The sequence below is a fragment of the Moschus berezovskii genome, chromosome 3, assembly GCF_049115385.1.
Source record: "Moschus berezovskii isolate FMDL1 chromosome 3, NW_MosBer_1.0, whole genome shotgun sequence".
Lineage (NCBI taxonomy): Eukaryota > Metazoa > Chordata > Mammalia > Artiodactyla > Moschidae > Moschus > Moschus berezovskii.
Genome location: NC_142462.1, coordinates 121,898,022 through 121,924,744, shown reverse-complemented (window position 1 = coordinate 121,924,744; position 26,723 = coordinate 121,898,022). Strand labels below are relative to the sequence as shown.

General features: G+C 55.4%; 1 protein-coding gene across 2 annotated transcripts; it reads right to left on the bottom strand.

Annotated features, from left to right (window-relative positions):
* Nucleotides 1–441: 441 nt before the first annotated feature.
* On the bottom strand, nt 442–26,347 carry ZNF282 (zinc finger protein 282). Of its 2 annotated transcripts, none has more exons than XM_088834702.1 (8): nt 26,056–26,347; nt 22,769–23,188; nt 13,841–13,967; nt 13,213–13,332; nt 10,363–10,482; nt 8,628–8,744; nt 7,265–7,378; nt 442–3,829 (listed from the first exon to the last, which is right to left on the bottom strand). In XM_088834702.1, exons 1-8 carry the CDS (start codon nt 26,218–26,220, stop codon nt 2,982–2,984), a joined length of 2,031 nt encoding a protein of 676 aa, XP_088690828.1. In that variant the 5' UTR covers nt 26,221–26,347; the 3' UTR covers nt 442–2,981. The 2 variants fall into 2 exon arrangements, with proteins under 2 accessions (XP_088690828.1, XP_055277433.2); XM_055421458.2 differs by having other exon boundaries at nt 8,628–8,741; nt 26,056–26,247.
* Between the last annotated feature and the right edge of the window lie 376 nt (nt 26,348–26,723).

Genomic DNA, 26,723 nt, shown 5'->3' with positions numbered 1-26,723 from the left:
GGAGTTGGTGATGGACAGGGAGGCCTGGCGTGCTGTGGTTCATTGGGTCGCGGAGAGTCGGACACGACTGAGCGACTGAACTGAACTGAAGGGGCTACAAGCGGGTCTGTGGCACCGCGGGTCTCCGGTTGATTGGCAGCCTACTAAGGAAAGGTCTTGGCATTGAAGGCCAGCTGTGGCCAGGCCATGACTCACCTTGCATCTTCATCACCTACAACTTCACACGTCCCGGCTCTGGCCAGGCCAGCCTGCTGCCTTTCAGCTCCCGTTCCTGCCTCCCCGGCATGTCCCATCCGCATCCCACATCACCTCTCCCTCCTCCCCTGCTCCATTCCGGTCATCCCTCTACCCCCCGATTCCTGCATGTCCAAAAGGACATAATAGCTCTTAGCAGCGGATGCTTCTCAATGGGAATCTGGTAGGAAAAAGTTTTACTCTTCATAATTTTTTTAAAACCAATTTTTACTGCATGCATTTTTTTTTAATTAAAATACTTTTTAATTAACACATCAGCGGAAGGAAAATAAAAATCCACCCCAAAGCAGGACCACCCTGCTTCCGGAGGTGGACTGCTGGGTCCACACCGCGGATCCTCGCTGCCTGGGGGAGGTCCACACTGGCTGTCACCCGCTTTGGTCGGCTCACACGAGGGCTCCCCCGGGGTCGGTGCTGGAGGTTGGGTTGACTTGTGGCGTAACCGAGGGGGCACTCGGTGCAGTGGGGTTCGCCGGACTAGGACGCAAGAAACCAAACCCAGACTCGGCTCTCTTGCTTATCATCCGTCACTAAACCTCTTTGGGAATCAGCTCCTTGAAGGTTAAATAAAGGGACAGACTCGAGCTGTGGGCGCAGATGTTTCAAACTCGTGTCTCCCATCCAAGTACTAACCAGGCCCGACCCTGCTTAGCTTCCGAGATCAGATGAGATTGGGCGCGTTCAGGGTGGTATGGCCACAGACCAAACTCATGTTTTAACAGGAGTTTCTCCCGCCTCCTTCACACACTCAGCAGCCAAAAAGCAAAATACGACCCCGTTGGTCTCACTTTCTCCACGTGCTTTTGAAAAGCAGAATACTGCTGCCTCCCAACCAGAACCGCAGACTAGAGGGTTCCCCTCCTGCTCCAACAAAACTCGACTGAGCTTGTCTATATTTAACTTCTCATTTTCTTAAGATGTGCCTCCTTCCGAAAGCAGAATAGAAGAAGAAGAAAACAAAATCCCAGTTAACTGGATTCCAGTTCATTGAGGGTTTACTATATGAAGCCACGCTGGAGAACCCTCCAGCCTTGTGAACATGCAGTCTGCGATCTGGACGCCTTTTATTTAATTTCAGGAACTCCCTTTGCATCGCAAAAAGGGGTCTGAGGAAAGCAGAGCGGCACAGATGCGGGGAAGGGCAGAGGCAGAGCACTCACTGTGGCCCCCCCGGCTGGGAGCGAAGTGGGGTCCAGGAGAGGAGCAGAAGTCATTCTTGACGCAAACAAGGGGCCTGGGGCCCGCCACCCCACCCCAGTGCCTGGCCATGCAAGACGCAGAAAAGGAGACTGTGGCCCATCAGGACCACGGAAGAGATGCACCGACTAGTGGGGAGTCCCCTGGGGGCCACCTCCCCCCGCCCCCCGACCTCTCAGACCCCCCGCAGGTGCCTGCAGAGTCTGGAGCCCAGAAGGGTCTGTGTCCGAGTCCAAGGGCACGGCCAGTTAACAGATAGCACCAGTTGGGAGGCTCAGGGCAGGAGAGAGGCAGAGGCTCTCAGAGGCTAGCACCTACTGACCCGGGACCTCCTAGGACGAGACTCACTTCCTGACTGGCTGCTGTAGCAGCAGGAGCCTCGCCCTCACCCCGTGGCCCCAGGAAAGGAGGAAATTGTCAGGACGAGGTCTGAGCAGGGGCACCAGTGCCTCCGGAAGGCCTGGGGCTCCACGCTGAGGGGCCGGAGGTGCGAGGGACAGGCTGGGGGTCCGAGGAGGGGGGACCTCCCTCCCGCCTAGCGGTGCCCCAACACCGAGAACCTTCCAGAAGCACACTCCGGGGTCATTTTGTAGTCAACCCGTTCCCCATTCCCTGCCCCATGACCCCATGAGTGGGCCCCCTGTTGCTTGATTTATGTGTGGTGGGTCAGGGGCAGAGAGACCAGGCCACAAAGGTCTCTCCAGTTCCAGAGGTAGGCAGCGCGTGTGTGCTGAGGTTGACACTCTGCTGGGGGCCCGGCCCTGGTCCCCCGTCCGCCCCTCTAAACCATCTCAGCTATGTCTCCCCTTCTTCAGCTATCCAGTCGGGAAACTCCGACCCCACCTACCTCAAAGGGACAGGCTAAGGGTGAAAGTCGATAACGGATAGAAAAACGTGTTTTTTAAAAAAAGTATAAAGCGCTATTCAAACGCGAGGCAGTGTTGTCATCACGGAGATCCACCCTTTAGCACGTCCCTCCTCTTTCACCTGGACACCTCAGCTTCCTTTTTTAGGGTCGCTTTAACCCTTAGGACCGTATTTCTTGATCTCGGCAGGGGGCCGAGACTCCCGGGTGGCTTTCCCTGACCACGATCTGAGACCTCAGAGCCCCAGAGGCCGAATGGGCAGGCTAGGCGCCCGAGGGGTGGTGGGGGTGTGTGCTGGCCTCCCCGCTGTCCTTCCAGGACCTTCCCTGAGGGAGGAAGCCCCTCGGCCAGCCCCTCGGTTCACCCGGTGAGAAGAGCTGGGCTGCCCCTTCAGCCGGACAGGTCTAGGGCACCCCTGCCCCGCCCTCCCCATCCTCAGGGGGACTCCCGCCCGCCCCTCCCACCCTCAGGGGGACCCCCGTCTGGAGTGCAATTCCTGTTCCCGATTTCCAGCAGGTGGCGGCTCGAGGGAGGGAAGGCGCCCGGAGAACCGAGGGCGGGATCGTGGTGGGGGGGCGGGGGGGAGCCTCGGGACGCGCCCCCCAGGCTCGCCCCGCCATCGCCGCCCCTCGGCCCCGGCCTCGCCCCCGCCGCCGCCAGGCCCTAGTCTCGCTCGGGCGGCGGCTGCAGGGGCCGCGGGGCGCCCAGGCCCGGGCCGCCGCCGCCGCCGCCGCCGGGGCCGCCGCCGCCGGCGCTGTGCACGCGCAGGTGGTCCTTGAGCGACTCCTTGTAGCGGAAGCTCTTGCCGCACTCGCCGCACGCGTAGGGCCGCTCGCCCGTGTGGATGCGCTGGTGCTTGAGCAGGTTCTGCTTGCGGATGAAGCTCTTGCCGCACAGCGCGCACTGGAAGGGCCGCTCGCCCGTGTGCAGCCGCTGGTGGTTCTGCAGATGCTCCTTGCGGCTGTAGGTCTTCTCGCACTCGGAGCACTTGTAGGGCCGCTCGCCGCGGTGGGTCATCTGGTGGCGGATGAGGCCCGAGTGGCAGTTGAAGCTCTTCTCGCACTCGGCGCACTCGTACGGCCGCTCCTTGGTGTGGCTGCGGTGGTGGATGATCAGGCTCTTGCGCACGCCGAAGCTCTTGCCGCACTCCGGGCACGAGTAGGGCTTGCTGCGCGCCCCGCCGCCGCCGCCGCCGCCGCCGCCGTGCAGGAGGAGGCTCCGCCGGAGGCCGCCCGGGGAGCAGCAGCTGCCGCAGCCCCCGCCCGGCCCCCCGCCCGCCGCCCCCGCGCCGCCGCCGCCGCCGCCGCCGCCGCCGCCCGCGCCCCCGCCGCCCTCGCCGCCCGCGCCGCGCTCCCCGGGCAGCGCCGGGAAGCCGTCGTCCAGCAGCGCGCCCCCGCCGCGGCTCGGGGGGCCGCCCGCGTCCTCCGAGGGCGCCGGCAGCGGGGGCAGGCTCGGCGCGGCGGGCTGCGGCGGCGGCGGGGCTGGGTTCTTCACCATCAGCAGGCTGTCACCTGGGGGGAGAGACACGAAGAAGCGACATGCTGACACGGCTCGAGGTCCTCTGCGGCCTCCTGCGAGTCACAGGCTGCCAGGCCCCCAGCTTCCCCCGAGGATGAGGGGATTAAACACGGCTGCCTGACCCTCGGACCCGCACAGAACCGTGAGCCGGAGGCACCCGAAGCGGGTAGGTTGGGGGGCATGCAGCTAGGTCAGGAAACACCCCCAGCTGCTGGGAAGAGCGGCACTCTGTGAAAGCCCCCTTGAAAGGCAGAACTGCCCGGAAATAGACTTAACTGTATTGATGTTCGTTGCTAATTTATCTAAAGAGAATCTCTTGCCAAGAGGGAAAGAATTTGCCAGAATCTATCCCAGGTGAACCCACCACACAGGTGGCTCAGGTAGTAAAGAACTTGCCTGCAATGCAGGAGACCCGGGATTCGATCCCTTGATTGGAAAGATCCCCTGGAGAAGGAAATGGCAACCGACTCCAGTTTTCTTGCCTGGAGAATCCCATGGACAGAGGAGCCTGGGGGACTACAGTCCATGGGGTGGTAAAGAGTCAGACTCAACTGAGCCACTGAACCACCACCACCACCCCAGGCGAAAAGCCTGTCTAAAAGCCTAGGGGAGTGGAATGCAGGGAGCTGGGGGCATGCCTCCCACCTCCCGTGTGCGGCTGCATCTCCACCCAGCATGCAGCCTTTGGCCTCCTACAGCAGCAGGGTCAGCTGGGTTGGCGCGAGTCCCATCTGGCCTCAGACCCCATCTGTGGGGAGCAGACGTCATGGCGCTCTGCATCCCCTCCTGTAGAAGGGGTTGCTCGGCCAGCTTCCCCAGGAAGTACCAGTCTTGCTCCTGCAATGATGCTCTTTGCTTGCATCCCTACCTCTCCACAGTCCACGCTTCCACACTACTGTGGGGTCAGAGGGACACAAAGCCCAGAGCATCGATCAGAACAGTGACCTCAGGCCCAGGACTCCGACCCCCGAGGAACCACTGGGTTTGATGACCGTGTTCAGGAGCCTTCTCCTTCCTTCACCCTCCATCATCACCTCCTGGATCCCTCGTTTACAGTCCCTTCTTCCTACAGGAGCTCCCAAACTGTGACACGTGTTCCTTACCAGCTGCTCCTAAACAGACTGGGTGAGCCCGCCGCCCACCCCCCATCTCAGCCAACACTGACGGTAGATCTGGCTGTGGCCTCTGTCACCGCTGCACTGTGGGCCTTGCTTCTTCTCCCTCTCCACAATCTGCTCCTCTCATTCCTTCGTAGGCGTTATTCCCAAGAGGACCCCCAAGGAGACCTCCATCTCGCGGACTGTTTCCCTGAAACCCAACTCCAAACGGCCCCAATCCTCCTCTGACCATTCGTCACACTCGGTGTGAGCGCCAGTTTTTTGGTGCTCTACCTTCCTGACCCAGCTTAGCTCCTGGGTCCCTCTGCCCCTTACTCTGTTGGGGTTGCCCAGGGGACCCCAGTGTGGGTGACAGCACTTAAGCAGCTGAAGACTGCCGGAGAAGATCACACATCTCAGACCCTGGCCTCCTACCCTGCTTCTCAGTGTGTCCCATTTTTCCATCTTCCATGGAGATTATGTCACACCTCCTCCAGTGTCTAACATGAGGACTTGATAACTCTGAAAATCCCTGCCCAGTAACTGATTCAGATACAAGCACATGACCTTGTTCTGGCTGATGAGATGTGTTTGCTGGGAAGGCTTCCTCACTCCCTGGAGAGAGCGTAGGGAAAAAAAGATGGTCTTTCCTTCCCCTCTGGGGCTGGAGGTGATGCTTGGAACAGCTGTGGCCATGTTGCTCCATCCACACCAAGGGTGGACGAGCAAGGATTGGAAAGAACCTGGGGCCTTGATAATACAGCTGAATCCTTGAACTAACCGAGACTGAAACCAGATCACCTCTTCGTTATGAAAATAAATGTCTTTATTCTTTGAGTCTGGGTGGGTGGGTTTCTGTCCTCGGCTACTGCAATTCTCTTTTTTAGGTTTATTTTTTTGTCTTTATTCTTTAAGGCAGTCTGAATGAGGGTTCGAAAGCAGTGAGTGTCCTTCCAGACACAATGGTGCAGCTTCACCCAACTGAACCCTCCCTTGACTTCATGTGCTCCCCCTACCCAGCTACCAGCTCATCTCATTTCTCTGTTCCTTTTTTTTTTTTTTTAAGAGTTAGCTATACTTGCTTTCAGACTGAGCAACTTCACTTTCACTTTTCACTTTCACACGTTGGAGAAGGAAATGGCAACCCACTCCAGTGTTCTTGCCTGGAGAATCCCAGGGATGGCGGAGCCTAGTGGGCTGCCGTCCATGGGGTCGCACAGAGTCGGACACGACTGAAGTGACTTAGCAACAACAACAACATACTTGCTTTTACTACTTCTTCACCTCCATTCTTTTTCAGACTTTCACAATCAGGCATGTGTCCCAGCATGCCACCGAAACTTTTGTCAGCATTCAGCTCCACTTGCTCCCAGTCCACTCTCCTTTCCCCGGCTGTTAAGAAGACTCTTGAGAGTTCCTTGAACAGCAAGGAGATCAAACCAGTCCATCCCAATGGAAATCAACCCTGAATATTCATTGGAAGGACTGATGCTGAAGCTGAAGCTCCAATACTTTGGCCACCTGATGTCAAGGGCCGACTCATTGGAAAAGACCCTGATGCTGGGCAAGACTGAAGGCAGGAGGAGAAGGAGGTGACAGAGGATGAGATGGTTGGATGGCATCACCGACTCAATGGACATGAGTTTGAGCAAACTCTGGGAGATAGTGAAGAATGGGGAAGACTGGTGTGCTGCAGTCCATGGGGTCGCAAAGAGCCAGACATGACTTAGCAACTGAACAACAACAACATAGAAGGTGTTATCTCCGAGATAAACATATCTCCAAGAAGATATGTCAAAATCTGGGTCCCCCCAGTGGTTGAGTGTGACCTTTGAAAATAGGCTTTTACTAGGGGTAATTAGTTAGGATGAGGTCATACTGGAGGAGGGCGAGCCCCTGATCCAATGTGACTCCTGACCTTACAAGACACAGACAGACAGACAGTGTGAAGACAGAAGATGAGGGTGATACATCCACAGACCAAAAGACAGCAAAGATCACCAACAAACACGGAAGCTAGGAAGAGGCAAGGTGGGGTCCCCCACAGCTTTCAGAGGGAGCAGGGCCATGCCAAACCTCCGACTTGAGACTTCAGGCCTCCAGAACTATGAGAATAAATGTCTGCTGCTTCAAGCCACACTGTTCGGTATTTTGTTAAGACAATCCTAGGAAACTAACACCCCAGCATCCTCGAAAGGAAAGGGGTCAGTGCTTTGATACAGGCCTTCGAAAGGCCGCCATGACAGAGCATCACCCTGTAAGGGGCAGGCTGGGTGAGGAGCCATCCCTCTGGACCAAATACCCAGGGGCCCAGCTGGGTGCCCCACTCACCGGGGCCAGAGTCTAACCCGAGCTCCCCGTCCATGGAGTCGCGTGGGCCCCACGGGTACGGCTGCTCCTCCTGCTTTATCCATGACAAGATGTCGTGGGCGGAGATCAGAGACTCTGTTTGGGGAGAGAAGGCAGACTTAGAGCCTGTTCATTTCGCCAAGCATCCCACCAAAGGCTCAAACACCACCACATGCACAGGCCGCTGCTCTGCCCAGAGGGCGTGTGCCAGTCTGGGTATCCTGTGCCCCCACCCTCCACGAGGCCTCCCTGAATGGACCTCACTGGTGCTGCTTCACCTGGGCCTTGCCAGGCAGGAGGCCCGTCTCTCAGGAGGCCTGTGTGGGGACAAAGCCAGGATTGGGATCCTGGGAGCCCCAGGGCCATCTGTGGGGCCAGGCCAGAGGGGAGCCCAGCCCCTGATGGCCCACAGGACAGAGGGAGGATGGGGAGGCCTTCATGATCAGTGACGGCAGAGGTGGTGGACAAAGGTCATTAATGAGAACCGCAGCAGAACATCCGCCTCCCTTATCAGGAGGCGCTGCTTTCTTTGCTGTCTTGGAGCCCTTCAGCTCCCCACCCCAAACCGTGTGAAGCTGTAGAGCTGACAAACTACACGGAACCCCAGACTCTACATCAGCTTTTCTGCTGGTGTCCCCATGGGTCACAACCACCAAACGAGATGACGCTGGCCTCCTCCAGCTCTGCAAGCATATGTGAACATGCACACATATGCATGCGTGCACACACATGCACACGCACACACGTGCACACATACATACACTCACGTGCAGCCTGCGTGGGCAGAGCTTCCCTACTGCTCTTTTATGCTTCCCTTTATGCCTGGACTACCCCCAGAAATTTTCTGGGAGTCACCTAGCTAGTATTCGCTCAAGGAAAACTCCAGAAAATGTAGATTACTTTTTTTCTGTCACAGAAATATGCACAACCTTTAAAAGGCTTTTTAGGGACTTCCCTGGCCATCCAGTGGTTAAGACTCCGTGCTTCCACTGGGGTGCGGGTTCGATCCCGGGGCAGGGAACTAAGATTTCACATGCTGCGTGGCATAGCCAAAAAAAGTACAAAATAAATAAAGGTTTTTTTTATTATACTTCAGAAATCAGCGAAGTCATTTCAGTATCAGTTCACTGACAGGACAAGTTATTGACATAAGGATTCCTTTAGAGAAATCCTCCCCACTTTTCTAGTAGTTACACGCCAAAATGCGTACCAAGTCACCCTCTGGGGAACACATGGTGGTTCATTCCCTGAGTCTCTCACTGGCCTTTGACCAAAGTGACTCAGTCGGGTTGATTTCCCGGCAGATATGAACGTTACCCTCCACGTGCGCCGGCGGCCCACTCACCTGAGTTGGGGTCCGTTGGGATGTCCCTCTCCGCCAAGTCCTGCTGGTCCCACACACACGGGGGCTCCTCCTGTTTGATCCGGGACAGGAGATCCTGGGCGGAGGCTGGCGAGTCTGCTTGAGGGGACATAGTGGCAAAGGGGTTAGGGGACACAGGCCTGCCCTCCAGGCACTGCTTTACATCTCTCAATAGGTTCTTTTCCCTAAACGTCAGCAGTAATTATTCGAGGTCATTAAAGCTTTAGGTCGGCTTGGCCTCCACTGCTGGCGCTTTCGCTGAGAATAAGTGGAAACTACAGGGAAGTGATGACATCACAGGGATGTCGCTGAGAGATCTTATCTGTCCTTCAGGAATGTAACCCCTTCCACGGAGCTTCCCACCCGAAGCCTGAGCACCGCTGTGAGGGAGGTCTTCCTCCTGCAAGGACCAACCAGGGAAATGACACTTTCAGGAAGCCTTTGGGAGACGATGACGGACAGGGAGGCCTGGCATGCTGCAGTCCATGGGGTCGCAAAGAGTCGGACACGACTGAGCGACTTAACGACAACAAGAAAGCCTTTCATCTTCACCATCTTAGCGGGAATTTTCTAAGATGTAACCTACCTCTTCTTTCCTCTGCAGACTCCATTAAACCTCATTTACCTTTTATTGCCTTCTTATCTCAAAGACCCCACTGGAAATAGTAACGTGGCTATATAGGCTTTCAGGAAGCAAGCCGGATGAACTGGAAAGCTGTTTTCCTCTGCTGGTGGGCTGTTACCACTCACCTATGAGTATGAGGCTTTGACTAAGGGGAGGAGGCTTGTGGAGCTCTAACCCGTGGGTGAGTTAAGAGCTTATCTTAACTTATAATATATTATCATCTTAACTTACAGTCACAGGGCATTACTATATCTTGTGATGGGTAATTTTATGTGTCCGCTTGTCTAGGCCACAGTACCTAGAGAGTAGGCGAAACATTACTCTGGATGTTTTTATGTTGTTTTGTTTTATTTTGAGGAGTTTAACATTTAATCCATAGACCTGGGAGTAAGGTGGATTACCTTCCGTTATGGGCCTCTGCCACCGGACAAGACTGACTCCCCGAGGAAAAGTGAATCCTGCCGCAGACTGCCCCCGGTCTCCAGCTGGCAAACCCAACTCCTTCAATTCAATCACTCTCTCTCTCTGCACTTGTGTGTGCATGCACACACCCTACTCTTCTTTGGAGAACTCTGACTAAGCCACATCTTCTCGAACAGCGCTCACGCACATGTGTTGGATGGATACTGTCAAACGGGAAGTACCCAGACTGCCCAGGACGGCGCCTGGGGCAGGGGGCGGCTGGCACAGAGGCAATAGCTGTGTTTGTTTAAAACAAATCAGTTCTTCCCACTTGGGAGCAGGTCTTAGGGACCCACAGATTCCCCACCTGCTGAACCTCTAAAATGCCTCACTCTCGGTACTTCTGCAGACACTGTTTTTCGAGGGGAGAAAGGAATAGTTAAAACCTGATGTTACACAGAAGAGAAAAGAGAATGGCTAAGGCCAGAGGTGCTGGCCCCTCGTCGCTGTCACGCACCGAGTCTGCCTCGCGGGAAACCCTGTCTTTTCTATCCATCAATCGTGGACCCACACTCCATCTTCAGCTCAGGCCTCTGGCCGGGCACACCCGTCAGAGATCTCTGGGCGCCTGCAGACCACGCAGACCCTTCCCTCTGCCGCTCGGCCCGGGCGGCCAGGCGGCTTACTCACCGGTTATGGACTCCGTGGGGATGGGTCTCTCCTCCAGGCCCCGCTGAGCCCGGGTGCACAGGGCCTCCTCCCGCTTCACCTGAGAGGATGCGTCCGGTGCCGGCCCCAGGGGCTCTGCTCCTGGGGACAGAGGGTCACACGGTCGGTACCGTTTTCAGGAATGATCATCAGCGCGGGGTCAGGGGCATGGCCAACAGCACTCGCAAGGGAAGAGAGCACAGGGGCCTTGGGTTCCTACGGGCACCTAGGAACCCTGAGGAGCAGAGGGACCTGGGAGCAGGGGTGATCAGCCTCCGGGACAAGGGAGTGGGCCATGCTGTGCAGCAAGGTCAGAGAAGGAAGGCAGAGAGCGTGCAGACAGCCCATGCTGGGTGGGTGCTATCAGGACAGGCCACAGATCTCCTCTGCGTGGGAGACATCCGGCTTCATTCTGCACCCCAGTCAGAAAGAGTGGGCCAGACACACACACACACACATATACACCTGCACCAACAGACACACACACACCCACAGACACACAGATACACAGACATACACAGATAGACACACCAACAGATAGACACATAGACACACATATACTGACACACAGACATACAGATAAACACACACAGACACACCAACAGACAAACACACAGACACACACACAGACACACCAACAGAAAAACACACAGACACACACACAGACACATACACACACAGACACACACACACACACACCCCAACACAGACACACACACCCCTGCACCAACAGACACAGACACACACACAGATACACAGAGACAGACTCACCAACCGACAGACACACAAACACAGATACACTGACACACAGACACATAGTTAAACACACACAGACACACAGACACACAGACACACCCCAACACAGACACACTCACACACAAAGACACACACAGACATACTCACAAACACATACACACACAGACACACAGAGACATACTCTCAGACACATACACACAGATAGACACACTCATAGACACACACACAGACACACAAACAGACACAAATAGGCACAGACATACACACAGACCCACAGACATACACACACACACCCACACCAACACACACACACACATACAGACATACATAGACACACTCAGACACACACACACAGACACACCAACAGACACAGACAGACCCACAGACATACACACATACACACACCCACACCAACACACACACACACATACAGACATACATAGACACACTCAGACACACACACACAGACACACCAACAGACACAGACAGACACACAGACATACACCCACAACAATACACACAGACACACTCACACAGACACACACAGACAACACAGAAACACACAGACATACTCACAGACACATACACACACACACACACACAATTAGCAGGAAGTTAGACTGGGCAAAGGGAAGCAGCCCAGCCCCATTCCTGGCTGGCTAACGCACAGCATCCTATGCATAAGAACAATAACGCATCTTCCATGTAGACCCCAAGACGTGACCACAGGGCATCTTTCTCTTACGAGGCTCTCTGGTGTGACCTACAACACCAGCCCCAACAGGAGACAGCTCAGGCAGGAGGAAAGGGACTGGATGAGGAAACAGAAGACACGGATCTGGGTTTCAGGTCTGCCCTCTGCCCAGCTGATGAGTCACTTGGCCTCTCTGGCTCTCAGTCTGCTCCCCCTTAAATGGACACGGTGGTCTTTGTTCTATGTGACACAGGGATAGATGACAACTCAGTGAAACAGCTGAGGTTACACTGCTTTCACGGGCAAGGTCGTCACAGCTGCTGACCTCAAACATGATGTGTGGTGCTTAAGCCAGGGAAGGAGCCATTTAGACAAAATGTCCAGAATAGGCAGATCCACAGCGACCAGTGATTGGGGGATACCGAGAACGGGAGTGACTGCTCCCGGGTGTGGGGTTCCCTATGAGGAAATGTTCTGGAATTAGATAATGCTGATGGCTGCACCAGCCTGTGAACCACTGAATCCTACACTCCAAACGTGAATTCATGGCAATGTGAATTACACGTCAATAAGGAGAGCAAACAGGGAGGGCGCTGCCTTTGAGCAACCTTCTAGGGAGGTATCGGTGAATACACCCTCCGCTTGTAAGACAGGAGGGGCAGAGGGCCCCGACAGGAAGGCTGCTGTGACGAGGCAGAGAATACGGTTGGAGGACCGGATTTCACCTGGTCCGACACCGTCAGGAGAGCCGAATCCCCGAGAACCCGCACACTTCCTGTCACCAGGTGTGATGTTCTCTGGGAACTGGATCCTCAGAACATAAGATCCCCCTCGGGTGAGGGGACAGCCTTGGAGGGTAAATCTGCCTGTGAGAACAGGCTGAGAATGCTAGAGATGACAGCCGGGCATGAAGCGACCGGCCACGTGCACCACGCACAGCACGCACCCTACGCACAGCACGCATACTACGCACCCTATGCATATCACGCACACCACGCACCCAGGCACCCTACGCATCCATGCCCCCTACACACCCACACACGTTACACACACCGCGCAGCCACGCACACTATGCAGTCACGCAGACTATGCCCTCACGCACACCACGCACCCACGTAGAGCCCTTTCCGCCCCTCCCCATCCTCTCCAGTTTACCTGGGCATCTCAATGCCTCTAACCCAAAAGACAAACCTCCGTAGTGGCCCTTCTGGCCCTGAAACTTCCTGTACGAGAGACTGCCAAATCTGCAAGGCGGCAGAACCGGCCCCACGAACAACTAAGAGAAGCCGCGCCCCCCCCCCCCCCCGCCCCGGAACTCATGCTGGGATGGGGGCTTCTCTCCCGCCCCACCCCGACCTGGGGATCTCTGTAGCTGCCATCACCTGTGTCTGGATCCATGAGGATCTCTCTCTCTTCTGGGTCACGCTGCTCCCACACGCAGGGCTCTTCCCGGGGCTCAGCCTGAGATGGGGCTTCCGGCTTGGACACGGGCCCCTCCGAGTCTGGAGTGAAGTGGAAGGCAAGGAAAGGCTGAGGAAGTTGACCAAAGGTCCCCATCAACGGCGATGGGGAGCCCTCCCCTCCCCTCCCCTGGCGCCCCTTTCGGCGCGTGGCCCGTTACATCAGGTCATCTCTCAGGAGAGTCTAAGTCAATGGATGCTCCAGTTCCTGGTGGAGAACTAGCTGGGTTCTAGAACTCGGAAGTAGCCACAGAGAGACCAGTGGCTTCTTCAGGGCTGCTGGGAGGTAGCGCTTAGGGATGCTGTTGGGCTGTATTCCAGAATGGTAGCAGCAGAATGTTCAGTTCTGGAGTAACAGGCCCTGTTCCTGGGTCTTTACTTTCCATACTCTCATCAATTGCTCTAACTTCCTGAACAGAGAAGCACATCGTCTCTTGAATTTCCATGAAGTATGAACTTGAAACACCTTGCCTAGGGGTGCACCCTGGGTTGAGAAGCATGTCACCCCTACTCCGGAGATGCTCGCCTGGGGGGCGGAAGGCACACTTACCCAGGGACATCAGGGTTTTGTAGTTCTCCTTAACCAGATTGTTGTAAAGCTCCTTCTGCCATTCGTCCAGGTTCTTCCACTCGTCCTCGGAGAAGTAAACAGCGATGTCCACAAAGGTCACTGGAACCTGGGCCAACAGCAGTGTTAGTCTGGTGCTTCCTGCCTGCTCCTCCTCCCCAGCTTCCGGGAGGGGCACTGACCGCTCGCCCCCAGACTCTGGCCCCAGTCTCCATGGCCCCAACCTCCCCATCCCGCTTGGCCTGTCTCAGTGGAGTCAGTCCACTCTGATTCTCCTGAGCTTCCAATAACAGGATGGTCACCACTGCCTTTTAAAAATGAGGCATTTCATGGAACTCTACTCAAAGTTATGTGACAGCCTGGATGGGAGGGGAGTTTGGGAGAGAATGGATACATGCATATGTATGGCTGAGTCCCTTCGCTGTTCACCTGAAACCATTACAACATTGACAATCGGCTATATGCCAATACAAAATGAAAAGTTTAAAAGTTTGAAAATAAAAAAATAAAAATGAGGCATTTAACCACATCCTTTGTAAATTCACTTTAAGGTCAACTGGGTACCCAAAGGTCAACCTTTTGGTGTTCAGGGTGACAGACATAGGGTAGGTTCTTGGAGTCTCAGGGAATCAAGTACAATAAAATCCTGTTGAGAAGCTGTGTTTCTGTCACCTCTAGGTACACAGCTACATTTTTGTCACTAAAACTTGCTGGTGCCAAGGCTCTGGCATCTTGATCTGTTTGGGGCACCACTATGCCCCAGAAACTCGTAGTTGGGAGTCAGTAAGCATTTGCTGGATGTGTTGAATGGTCTTCGCCCACACTAGGAAGGTCCTGCTGGAGCCTGAGTCATCGGTTGTCTAATGTCAGTCACAAGGTTCGAGGGCATTTGGTCTGCCCCATAAAGCTGTCATCTCAGGTGGGCGAGGCCTCCTGTCTGTGCCCATTGCGGCACTCAGCAGCGTGGCCTTGTTTGCACAGAATTGTTCAGGATGGTTTCAGTTCCGTGACTTTAGGATCTGAGCTGCCCTGCGCTGACCACACAGCCTCACCTCCTACCACTTTCTGTTCCTGCTGGGCCAGCCTTTCCCCCTCACCCTGGAACCCAAGCCCTCCGTTCTCCCTGAGCCCGGACTCTTGGTACCATCCTTCTTGGTACCTGACATATGGCACCTTGGTGTGAATTAGAAAAAGCTGAAATGGCAACCCACTCCAGTGTTCTTTCTTGCCTGGAGAGTCCCAGGGACAGGGGAGCCTGGTGGGCTGCCCGTCTATGGGGTCGCACAGAGTCGGACACGACTGATGTGACTTAGCAGCAGCAGCAGAAGCCCTCTTGGGGTCAGGGCTGCGGGTGCACTGTCTGGTGACTGGGCAGTGCCCATACACGGAGGAGAAGTGCCAGTCCCAGGATCAGGTGCTCATCACCCTAGGGGTGTCTGGGCAGGTGCCATGTGCATACCTGGATGCTGCCTACTGCCTGGCGGCTCACCCCCATCTGTGGAAACAGAACTAGAACTTCTAATCCCCTGGACCTTCCACAGACTTGGGCGAACCCCCAGCCTCGGAAAACTGAGGCAGACCGCCGTCTTCATTTAAATTCCCTGCCCGAGATAAAGGTCACGAAATTCTGCAGGTGACAATCACGATACACTCTGACCTCTTGACTGAGGCTCCAGGCTGCTTCGCAAGCCCCTCGGCCAGCTTGTTCCCATCTCATTGTTTCCCGGGAGGCTTCTTTCAAACTCTTCGCTCTCCCCAGCCATCCCCAGTCTCCCCTTGACGGCAGCTTGCTGGCAGCAAGCTCCTGGCTCAGCCCGTCTCCCAGGCAAGCCGACTCCCCACACGTGTCCTTCATTTCTCCTCCTCCTCCTGCTTGTGACACTGAGTCCACACCAGCTTCTCTCTCTGGCATCTTCCATCTCTCCCCACCCTGCTCTCACTTCAGGGTCTCCAGCCCTCCACTCTGCCACCTTGAGTGAGGCTACACGCCTTCTTCTCCTGAAACATTCCAGGGACCTCCCTGTCCAGGGGTGAAGACTCCACGCTTCTACTGCAGGGAGAACAGGTTCCATCCCTGGTCAAGGAACTATGAGTAAGATCCCACATGCCGCTTGGCATGGCTGGAAAAAAAAAAGAAACATCCCAAGATGCACGCTATGTGTTTTCTTCACAATCCACACATCCCTCACCCCCTGAAATCTGCCCATGAGCCCTCACTGTCTGAAACCACCTCCTGGGAGGTCATCAGCTTCCTGCGGTTAACCCTCGACCCCTTAGTCCTCACAGAGAGGTCAGAGCGCCTTCCTGAAATCTCCTCCTGCTTGGTTCCCACAACCATGGAGCCCAGCTCTCATCTTCCTTACAGCTCCTCCTTATTCTCCCCGAGACCAAGGTCCGGCCCTCACTCTTCCCTGTTTCCTCGCTTTCCCCTTGGCAATTTCGTTTTTTTTTTTTTGCTTTTGTCTTTTACAAGTTCTATAGGTAACTTTGTAGATGACACTCTTCAACTTTCCCTTCAGAGTTCACATTTCAACAGCCTTCTGACTGGCTTCATTTATTCATCTTTTAAGGACCTCACACTAAATGTATTCAAACCCAAGTCGGTGGAATTCTCTGGAGATACAGTGGATAAGTATCAAGTCCCTTGGACTGCAAGGAGATCCAACCAGTCCATTCTAAAGGAGATCAATCCTGGGTGTTCATTGGAAGGACTGATGCTAAAGCTGAAACTCCAATACTTTGGCCACCTCATGCGACGAGTTGACTCAATGGAAAAAACTCTGATGCTAGGAAAGGTTGGGGGCGGGAGGAGAAGGGGACGACCGAGAATGAGATGGCTGGATGGCATCACCAACTCTCATGAGTTTGAGTGAATGCCGGGAGTTGGTGATGGACAGGGAGGCCTGGCGTGCTGTGATTCATGGGGTCACGGAGAGTTGGACACGACTGAGCGACTGAACTGAACTGAACCAATGTGGGAGATGTGGGTTCGATCCCTGGTCTGGGAAGAGTCCACGTGCCATGTAGCAACTAAGCTTGTGGGCCACAACTACTGGGGCCCGCGTGCCTGGAGACCAGGCCCCACAGCAAGAGGAGCCACCACAGTTAGAAGCCTGCGCACAGCAGTGACGAGTAGCCCCTGCTCGCCACAACTAGGGAAAGCCCGTGTGCAGCAGCAAAGACCCAGTGCAGCCAAAGAAAAAAAATCTGTTCCTTTTCCAACACGCCAACTCCTCTGCCTCTCTTCACCAGTCAAAACCCTAGGACCACAGTCTCCCAGGTGGAAACAGACATCACTTTGCAAAAAACTTCACTGCTGGGATGTGGCAGAAGTCTGACACATGGTCCACGACTACAGGCAGTCTACAGCTCAGCCAGACAGAACAGACTATCCATGAATTATCCATGAATAATTACCCAATTAATAGAACCCACGAGTCACAGAGGAGCTGAGAGACAACAGCCTTCCTTGGATCTGACAAAGAGAATGCATCTAACAAAGCAAAGAGCCTACAAGGAATTAAAACTATGGCCTGCAATATTAATTAAGAGTCTTATGGTGCCTTATGTGGATGTTTTAAAATACATCCACAAATTCTTTGACTGTCCCTTCAAAAAATAGAGCCTAATTCTCCTCCCATTGAGAGCAAGCAGGATTGAGTGACTTGCTCCTAACGAATAAAAAAAGAAGTGATGTTGTACAACTTCTGCTGTTTTGTGGTTGTCACTAAGTCATGTCCAACTTTTTGCAGCCCCGTGGACTGCAGCACACCAGGCTCCTCTGTCCTTCACTCTCTCCTGGAGTTTGCTCAAATTCATGTCCATTGAGTGGATGATGCCATCCAACCATCTCATCCTTTGCCACCCTCTTCTCCTCCTGCCCTCAATCTTTCCCAGCTTCAGCATCTTTTCCCACGAGTCAGCTCTTCAGATCATGTGGCCAAAGTATTAGAGCTTCAGCTTCAGCATCAGTTCTTCCAATGAATATTCAGAATTGATTTCCTTTAGGATTGATTGGTTTGATTTTCTTGCAGTCCAAGGGACTCTCAAGAGTCTTCTCCAACACCACAATTCAAAAACATCAGTTGTTTGGTGCTCAGCCTTCTTTATGGTCCAACTTCTCACATCCATACACAACTACTGGAAAAGCCATGGCTTTGACGCTATGAACCTTTGTTGGCAAACTGCTGTCTCTGCTTTTTGACGCACTATCAAGGTTTGTCATAGCTTTCCTTCCAAGTAGCAAGCGTCTTAGTGGAGGTGACGGAATTCCAGTTGAATGATTTAAAATCCTAAAAGATGATGCTGTTAGTGTGCTACACTCAGTATGTCAACAAATTTGTAAAACAGCTTCTGAGGTTGGGTCATAAAAGTTGCCACAGCTTCCATCCTGGTCTCTCTTTCTGGATCTTTCACTCTGGAGGAAGACAGCTACCATGCTGTGAGGATGCTCAAGCCGCCTTATGGGACAGGTTCAAGCAGTAAGGAACTAGCTGAGGCTTCCTGCCAGGAAGGAAGGAACAACTGGAAGCCAATCCTCCAGCTTCAGTTGAGCCTTCAGATGACTGCAGCCCCGGTCAACAGCTTGACTATAACTTCATCAGACTCTGAGCCAGAACCACTCAGCTAAGGTGCTCCTGAATTCCTAACCCATGGAAACTGTAAGATGATAAAAAATAATTTTTTTTAGGCTGCTAAGTGTTATGGTATTTGTTACACAGCAATGGACAGCTAATACAATGTGCTACACAGTGTTGTCACAGCAGTCCGCACATCTCCACAAATCAAGTGTATTATCATCTTCATGTTACAGGTGAGAACACTGAAGTTCAGAGGGACCTGCTGGGAATTCACCTACTGAATGATTTATTTAAAGGTCACTCCTTTCCTGAGAGGAACTGAGGAGGCCCGGAGACAACAGAAAACATACTTGCCCTGTGGTAGGAAAACTGACAGGTGGCGAAGCCAAGATTCAAACCCAAGCTTTCTGCTTCCGGACCCCACAAGTAAGCCATGTTCCGTGATGCACAAATCAAACCCCGATACGTGGTACAATGCACAGAATGCGGGGCCAGGCCTCGGCACCGAGGGAAAGTGCAGAGCAGACAAGGGCAGACGGCGGCGTGTGGGGGGATGAACCCAAGCAGCACCGTACATACGCCAGACTTCACAGCCCAGCCCCACGGGCGGCAGCGGCAAAGGGAGGCTTAGGGAGGAACCACTGTTAGGACTCAGCTCTGCGAGGCCTCGATGGATCACCACCCAGCACCTCCTCTGGCCAAGCCACTGGCTTGACTGCCAGAACCAAAGATAAAAAAGGTCCAGGCCCTTATGTGGAAGCGTGAGCCCTCCAGCTGCAGAGTCACTCAGCACACGTTTTGCTACAAGCAGGTCCTGTCGCAGGCACCGGGACGCTGCAGTGAACCACGCGGAGGAAAGCCAACCAAGAGACACAGAGAAAGTCAGTGTTTCAGATACCTGAATGCCTAATTGCTTGGAGGAAATGAGAGCAGGGACCAAGGAAAGAGTGTGCGGGGCTGGGTGGCCGTGAAGGGGACACTGATCCGGGACAGCTAGCAGACCCCTGATGGGAGCAACCTGGAGGGGGTTCTCCAGTGAAGGCAAGTCCCTGCCAGGGGGACCCTATGATGCGCTGGCAGCAAGGAGTGGGCAAGAGCGGGTGAAGGGAGATAAGGTCAGAGGGGTGGGTTCGAGGGGGGGGAACACTGACAAGATGGAGGTTTTTAAACTGAATAACCTGGGGAGCCATTTGGGGGCTTTAAACAGAGCTGATATGACTGAGTTACAGTTTTCAAAAGGATCAGTCTGGCTGCTCTGTTGAGAATAGATGATCTGGGGTGGGGGCCAAGGATGGAGACAACGGGACCAGCGAGGAGGCCACGGCAGGAGGCAGACAGGAGGCTCCGGTGGTTTCAATTAGACGAAGGTGGGAACAGTGGAGGCGGCGGGGGGATGGGAGGGGGGCTCTGTGTATATTTTGAAGAAAAATCAGATAGTTTTTACTAACATATGGAAATTGGGTGTGAGAACCAGAGGAGGCAAGGATGACCCCGAGGCTTGCAGCCTGAGCAGCTGGAAGGATGAGGATGACTTTGAGGAGAACAAGGTTCAGGCAGAAATCACAAATTCAGTTTAAGTAAGAAAGTGAAAGTTGCTCAGTCATGTCTGACTCTTTGCGACCCCATGAACTGGGAATTCTCTAGGCCAGTATGGGGTGGGTAGCCTTTCCCTTCTCCAGGGGATCTTCCCAACCCAGGGATTGAACCAGGGTCTCCTGCATTGCAGGCGGATTCTTTACCCGCAGAGCCACGAGGGAAGCCCAAGAATCCTGGAGTGGGTAGCCTATCCCTTCTCCAGGGGATCTTCCCAACCCAGGGATTGAACCGGGGTCTCCTGCATTGCAGGCGGATTCTTTACCAACTGAGCTATCAGGGAAGCCCCAGTGTGGTGTGAGTTAAATCTATTTCCTGACAGCCTGATGGAGATGCTGAATTAGCAGGCAGGAGTGCAAATCTGGATTCGAGAAGGAAGTCTAGGCAGGATACAGAGAGAGTGAGTGGGAGGGAAAGACGCACTCAGGAGTTGACAGCACACAGGCTGCATCTACAGCCTGAGCCTGGATGAAGTCACGAGGGCGGGAGGAGAGACCGCAGGCAGGTCAGGGGGAGCCCGGACAGCTCCAAACATAAGAAAAGGAGAGGAAACGGCCAAGAAGACAGGGAAGCGGCAGCCAGTGATGGAGGGAAAGAACCAAGGTGGGGAGGGGGATCCGGAGGCCAACAGGTGTCTCTAGGAAGGGTGGTCTCCTGCGTGAAATGCTGCTGAGAGGGCAGGAAGACGAAGGCTGGGACTTTAACGCTGTGGCTCTAGTGACCCTTGGCTCTACGATCATGGACACCACTGGAGTTCTGGCAAGACCAAAAGGGTGACGAGGTGGTGCCAAGAGCCTCAGCCACATGAGTTCAGGGAGAATAATCCAATCCCCAGTTTACTGGAAGACGGAGAAGAGACGAACACAATAAGTGAGACCAGGGAGGATGCAGCAGCAGAGTCCAGACAGTGAGGAAGTCCACAGGTCAGATGGCCTAGTACTACGAGGGAATATGGGAGAGATGAAGGAGGCACTTCAGGGGGAAAAAACTTAGAGACATAGCAATCACAGTGTATAGACTTATTTAAGTTCTCATTTGGGCAGCTCAGTTGGTAAAAAATTGGCCTGCAACGCCAGAGACCCAGGTTCCATCCCCAGATGGAAGATCCCCTGGAGAAGGGAAAGGCAACCCACTCCAGTACTCTTGCCCAGAAAATCCTGTGGACAGATGAGCCTGGCGGGCTACAGTCCATGGGGTTGCAAGAGTTGGACACGCCTTAGCTACTTAGACTAGACTATAGAAAAAAATATTTTTGGAAGAAAATCGGAACACTGATTGGATACTTGAGTAGGCTGAGGTCTTTGTTGTGGTACCCACAATATTATTACTTTAAAAAGAGAGTCCTTACCATTTACAGCTACACATTGAAATATTTACAATTAAAGCGACTGCTGGGGACTTCCTTGGCAGTCCAGGGGTTAGGACCCCGCCTTCCAATACAGGGAGCTGGGGTTCAATCCCTGGTTGGGAAAATAAGATCCCACATGCCTCACGATGGACTTCCCTTGGTAAAGAAACCGCCTGCAATGCAGGAGACCTGGGTTTGATCCCTGGTTGGGAAGATCCCCTGGAGAAGGGAACAGCTACCTGCTCCAGTATTCTGACCTGGAGAATTCCACGGACTGTATAGTCCATGGGGTCACAAAGAGTCGGACACGACTGACACTTTGACGTCGGACACTTTCACGCCTCAAGATATGGCCAACAAAACCACAGTTGCTGTCTGAGATGTCTTTCAAGATAAAATGGGAGGGGGACATGGGAAGAGAGTGAGATGAAAGAAGACCGTCCAAGAGCTGGCAACCACTGAAGCTGGATGATGTGTTGAGGGTTCACTTCGCAGTTCTATCTACTTTTGCATAGGCTTGAATTCTCTGTAATAAAAAGGGAAAGAGAGAAAATGGAGGGAAAGAACTGGAGACAGCAAACGCAGACTGCTGTAAAGCGGAGCAGAGAGATGAAGTCGTGGTGGCGGGAGACGCCGGTCTAGGGAGCTGTTTTACTCCAGAGGTGGGCGACAGTGCAGAATGTCCACAGGCTGGTGGGGACGAGCCAGTGGAGCAGGGGGAGATGACGGTGCAGGGGGCAAAGGGGAGAGAGGCTGCGTGACTCCTGGCGCAGGTGAAGGGGTGGAGCCCACAGGAAGGCAGAGTACACACCGCAGGACGTGGAAGTCTTCGTAGGGGGACCCCGTCTTCTCAGTGGGCTAGACAGCAGCCCGTTGACTGAGAGTGCAGGGTGGATGGGCCCGGAGAAGGTGAGAGGGAAAACGGAACAGGAAATGGAGCGTGAATTCTGATTGTGAGACGGGCCCGCTGGTGATGGTCATGCCTTTAGCGACTCTGCTCAGAGTGGTTTCGGGCCTGTCTCCAGCTGCGTGCAGAGGGGCAGGCAGAGACGACAGCCAGCAACAAACGGTCTTTGAAGGTGTCGAGGCGAAAACCCAGGCAGGAAAAGCTTAAGGAATTTGCAGACACCCAGACCCCTCGGGAGGGACTGGGAGCAGAGAGGCCAAAAGGCTCCCAGACAGAACCCGCGGGCTCTGTGGGGAACAGGTGGAGGCCAGCCTCCCTGCAGAATAACATTCCAGACGAGGTTGTTCAAGTGGAGGCCAGCTTTGAGAAGACACCGATGTTGGGCAACAGGGGGCCAGAGACGTTTGTGAGAAGGCCTGACGAAGTGAAAACAAGGTGCTGGCCCTCGCCGTCCTCCCTGCCCCTTGGGGACCCCCACTTACCTTGGGAACCTCGCCCTTGCTGCCCGGGGGCAGCCGCAGGACCCAGAAGTTCCTGTTCCTCAGCAGGTTCTCCATGTTCTCCAGCCGCCTCTGCAGCAGCCCGTACTCCTGCAGCAGGGTCCCCAGCACGGCCCACTTGCCCTCCATGTGGTTCCCGAACTCCACGGCCGTCTTCTCACAGTCGGCCAGCTTCTTCTCGGCTGTCCCCGTCCGGCCCTCCAGGTTGAGCAGTTGGCTGGCCTGGGCGTCCACCTTCCTCTCCACGGCCTGGATGGCGGCCACCACGGTCCAGAGCGAGATCTCCGCCGTGGGCAGCTGGGGCTCTCGCATCATGCGGTCGGGGAAGACGGGGGCCCGATCTGGGAAGGGTGGGAACTGGAAAGGCATTGGTCGCCGGGCGTCCATGTCCCATTCCTGAGCCTGCGGGTAGAGGGGGGACGTGACAGCCGACATGAGACCCCGTATGAGGAGCAAGGGTGGCCTGAGAGCAGGGGACAATGCGCCAAATGCTGCAGATGCCAGTTCTCCTGCCAAGCCGCTGCCTCTCTGACTATGGCGTTCACTAACATCCGCAGCAGTAGCTGGGCACCCACCCACCCGACCTTCCCACTTCCGGCCTGTGGGAGTCAAGCTGGTCGCTAGTCTATCACCCACCTTGACCCATGGAAGGTCAAGGTGGTGGACCGTGGCCTAAACTGTCACAGGCTACTTCTCTTTGATGAGACCAGCTGCTTTCTTTGCGGGCTAGACTTAATGGTGAACTCCGCAGCGCTTGCCCAGGGTTTGCTGCTTCAAAGCAAAAATGTTCATGTCAGTCACGTGCCCCTAATCGTCCCAGCAATCTCTAAGCAGGTTAGGGCAAGAACGATTATCTTAGAGCTCTGCTTTAAAGATGATGAAATAGAGGCCCAGAGAAATGGCCAGCCTTTCCAGAACACCGCTCTGCACCGCCTACTGGAGCGGTTCTAGGTGCTGCAGGCTGACAAAAACACAGTTCAGATAATGGGGCTGGGGGCACTGGAGACACCAGGAGCCCACGCCAGAGAACAGGCAAGCAGCCTTGTCTCCTTACACAACTGTGTATTCATATTTCCCAAAGTGGGTGTGCCCGAAAATGTCATTCCCTGAGGAGGGGGGAGGGGGGAGCATCTCTAAGAGGAAGAGAAGATCCCCCCACCCCTCCTGCTTCCCCGGGGGAGGGGTACCCAATGGCCCTGGCCCTCCAGTACCCCCAGCTCTGGGTCCTCACCTGGAAAGGCGAGGTCCCCAGGATGCAAATTAAGAGCTGATCCCTATGACCAAGAGAGGGGTGGTCACTGTGTACTGTTGATCCGAGGACTGGTCCCATACCTCACCAGCACCCAGGGCTTGCTGGATAGCAGGGCTGAAATGGTTTCTCCTTGCCATGTGACAGGGGAAGGGTCACTTTCTGTTTTCTCTGTTGCTGCTGAAGGGGCCCTCAGGATGGGCGAAGTGGAGACCTGTTACTTAGAGGTGAGCTGGGCAGGTAGGGACAGACACACTCACGGCCCTCTAGGACTCAGAGCAGCTGTGACAGCCATGGAGCAAGATCACACAGGTTCCAGGGAGTCACTCCTGACATGGGAGAAAAGGCAGCAGGGCCTGGGTAAGAGGTCCTAGCATTTCCAGCAAAGCCGTGCACTCGGCACACAGAGGCGTCATTCCAGCCTGGCCCACTGAAGGGGTCAAGGGCTGACGGATGGAAGTTCAGAACGTCACTGGGCCCAGGTTACTTTTCACAGGCGTTGGGGGAGAAAAATTTTCCTTCTACCCTTCTAGGTTCTTCCGTGGTCTCACAGTCAAATCGCCATAAGACAGATCAACATGAGAAAAACAAATTTAGTAACACGTATACCTCCTGTATTGGAGAAGGAAATGGCAACCCACTCCAGTATTCTTGCCTGGGAAATCCCATAGAGGAGCCTGGCAGGCTACAGTCCACGGGGGTCTCAAAGAGTCAGACACGACTGAGCGACTAAACAAACAAACATACCTCCTGTAAACATGGGTGAGACCCAGAAAACTGAGTGATCTGCCAAATGACCCAAACCACTATATGAAGTACCATCTTCAGCTAAAGACAAAGGATGATGTTGGGGGACTGGGGGAGTTAGTTATGGGGGTGACCAGGGAAAGGACAGGATGCAAGGGCACAGGTTAATGCAGATATAAGTCGCTGCCTTCTCCGCTGATAAAGAGTTTTTAGCGATTGAGTCATGCCCTCTTCCTGGTACAGCGATGGAGGTTTCTCGTCTACAAAGGGAACTCCTACTTGGTTTTCAGAGCGTCTCCTGTGCCTGCAGCTCCTCTAAAATAACCATCTTAAAATAATCCTGGTGCCAAGGAGGCAGATTTTGGGGCGGCAGATTCTGCCCCCCTAAACAGGTTTGGAGATGTAAGGTTGAAACATGGTCAGACAGGACACAGCAACCCCTGGCCGACGTGTCAGAACCTGGCTGGCTGAGAATCAGGCCAGGGACAGAGAGGGGCTTGGCGGGGTCCGGCCAAGGTCAGCTCCCACCCTCTGCCCCTGGCAAAGCCATCCAGACCTGTCTCCGCCTCACACACAGCCCTGGCGCTCTGGCTCCCCAATTCGTCTGCACCCTGAGCTCCTCCTTCCGGACTGGTGCCCAATCTCAATCCCAGAGGCTCCGATTTCACGGGTCTGGAGGAGGCTTGGACGTCAGGAGTCTTGAAAGGTGCTCAGGTGCTTCTAACAGTGCGGCCAAGTTTGCCCACCGCTGGCAAGAGGGCAAAAGCACCTCTCACTGGCCCCTTCCTCGGTCACAGCCGGTGCCAGGGGGAAACCGTGAATCGCTGTTACACTTGGGGAGAGATGATGGCCGTGCCACATTTAAACACACCTTTCTGTCTGAGTTGGCCGCAGCGTTAAAACCTTACCAGGGACCCCGCGCGCCCACGTCCCCGGCCTGGCGCTAGGCGGCCGGCCAGCCCCTCGGCGAGCCCGGGCCGGGGTGGGGGCCGCGGTCACGGCGGCGACCGCGCGTTGCGGGCCCTGCCCCCGCGGGGGCCTCCCCGGGGCGCCGGCTCCGGGCCCGGCCGGCACGCGGCCTCGGGGGCCCGCCGCTCCGGGGCGCGGGCGGGGGCCTGCGAGGGCGCCGGGCCCGGCCTGCCGCGCGAGCCCCCGGCGCCCCGGGCCGCGCCGGCCCCCGGCCCCGACCCCACCCCGCCCGGCCCCGCGCCCCGGGCCCGCGCCCCGCCCCCGCGGCAGGCGGGCGGCCATGGCGCCGGCGGGGTGCACCCACCTGCATGGGCGGCATTCCCTCGGCCATTTCCCCGCGCAGCGCCGGCTCCTGGTGGCAGACCTCCTCCGGGGGCAGGGCCTGCGCCCAGCTCCAGCTCCCGCTGTCCAGCCCCAGGCCCTGGATGCCCAGCTGCTGAGGCTGCGGCCGTGTTGACACAAACTGCATCCTGGGAGCGCTGTTCCCCCGCTCGGGCCGGCCAGGGAGAAGAAGAACGTTTTCCAGGCGCCTTCCCCCTCGCCGGGGCCGGACAGCTCCATCTACAGCCCGTAGGAGCAAACAGTCCCCTTCGGCGGCGCTCCCCGCCCCTCCGCCGCCCGCGCCGCCAGCCAATGGCCTCCCAGCTCCTGCCCGCCTGCGGGGACCGACGGGGGCCGCTCCGGGGCCCGGGGCCACCGCCGCCCCGAGGTGGCCCTACCGCCCGTGGGCCCCTCGGCGCGGGTGGCCTGCCCCAAAGTCCCCAGCCGCGCAGGGTCCCGAGCCCGGGGCGGGATTTCTGTCCGTTCGGTTAGTATCTATTGGGCATCCCCAAGGACCTGACCCTCCTGAAAAATGTTGCAGTTGTCTTCAGCCACCTTTGTTCTGGCCTTGCCTCTTGCCTCACTCCTGTGCGGGCTTCACCTCCCCACTGTCCCTCTTCTCGATCCAGATTTACCTGGATCAACTCCAGG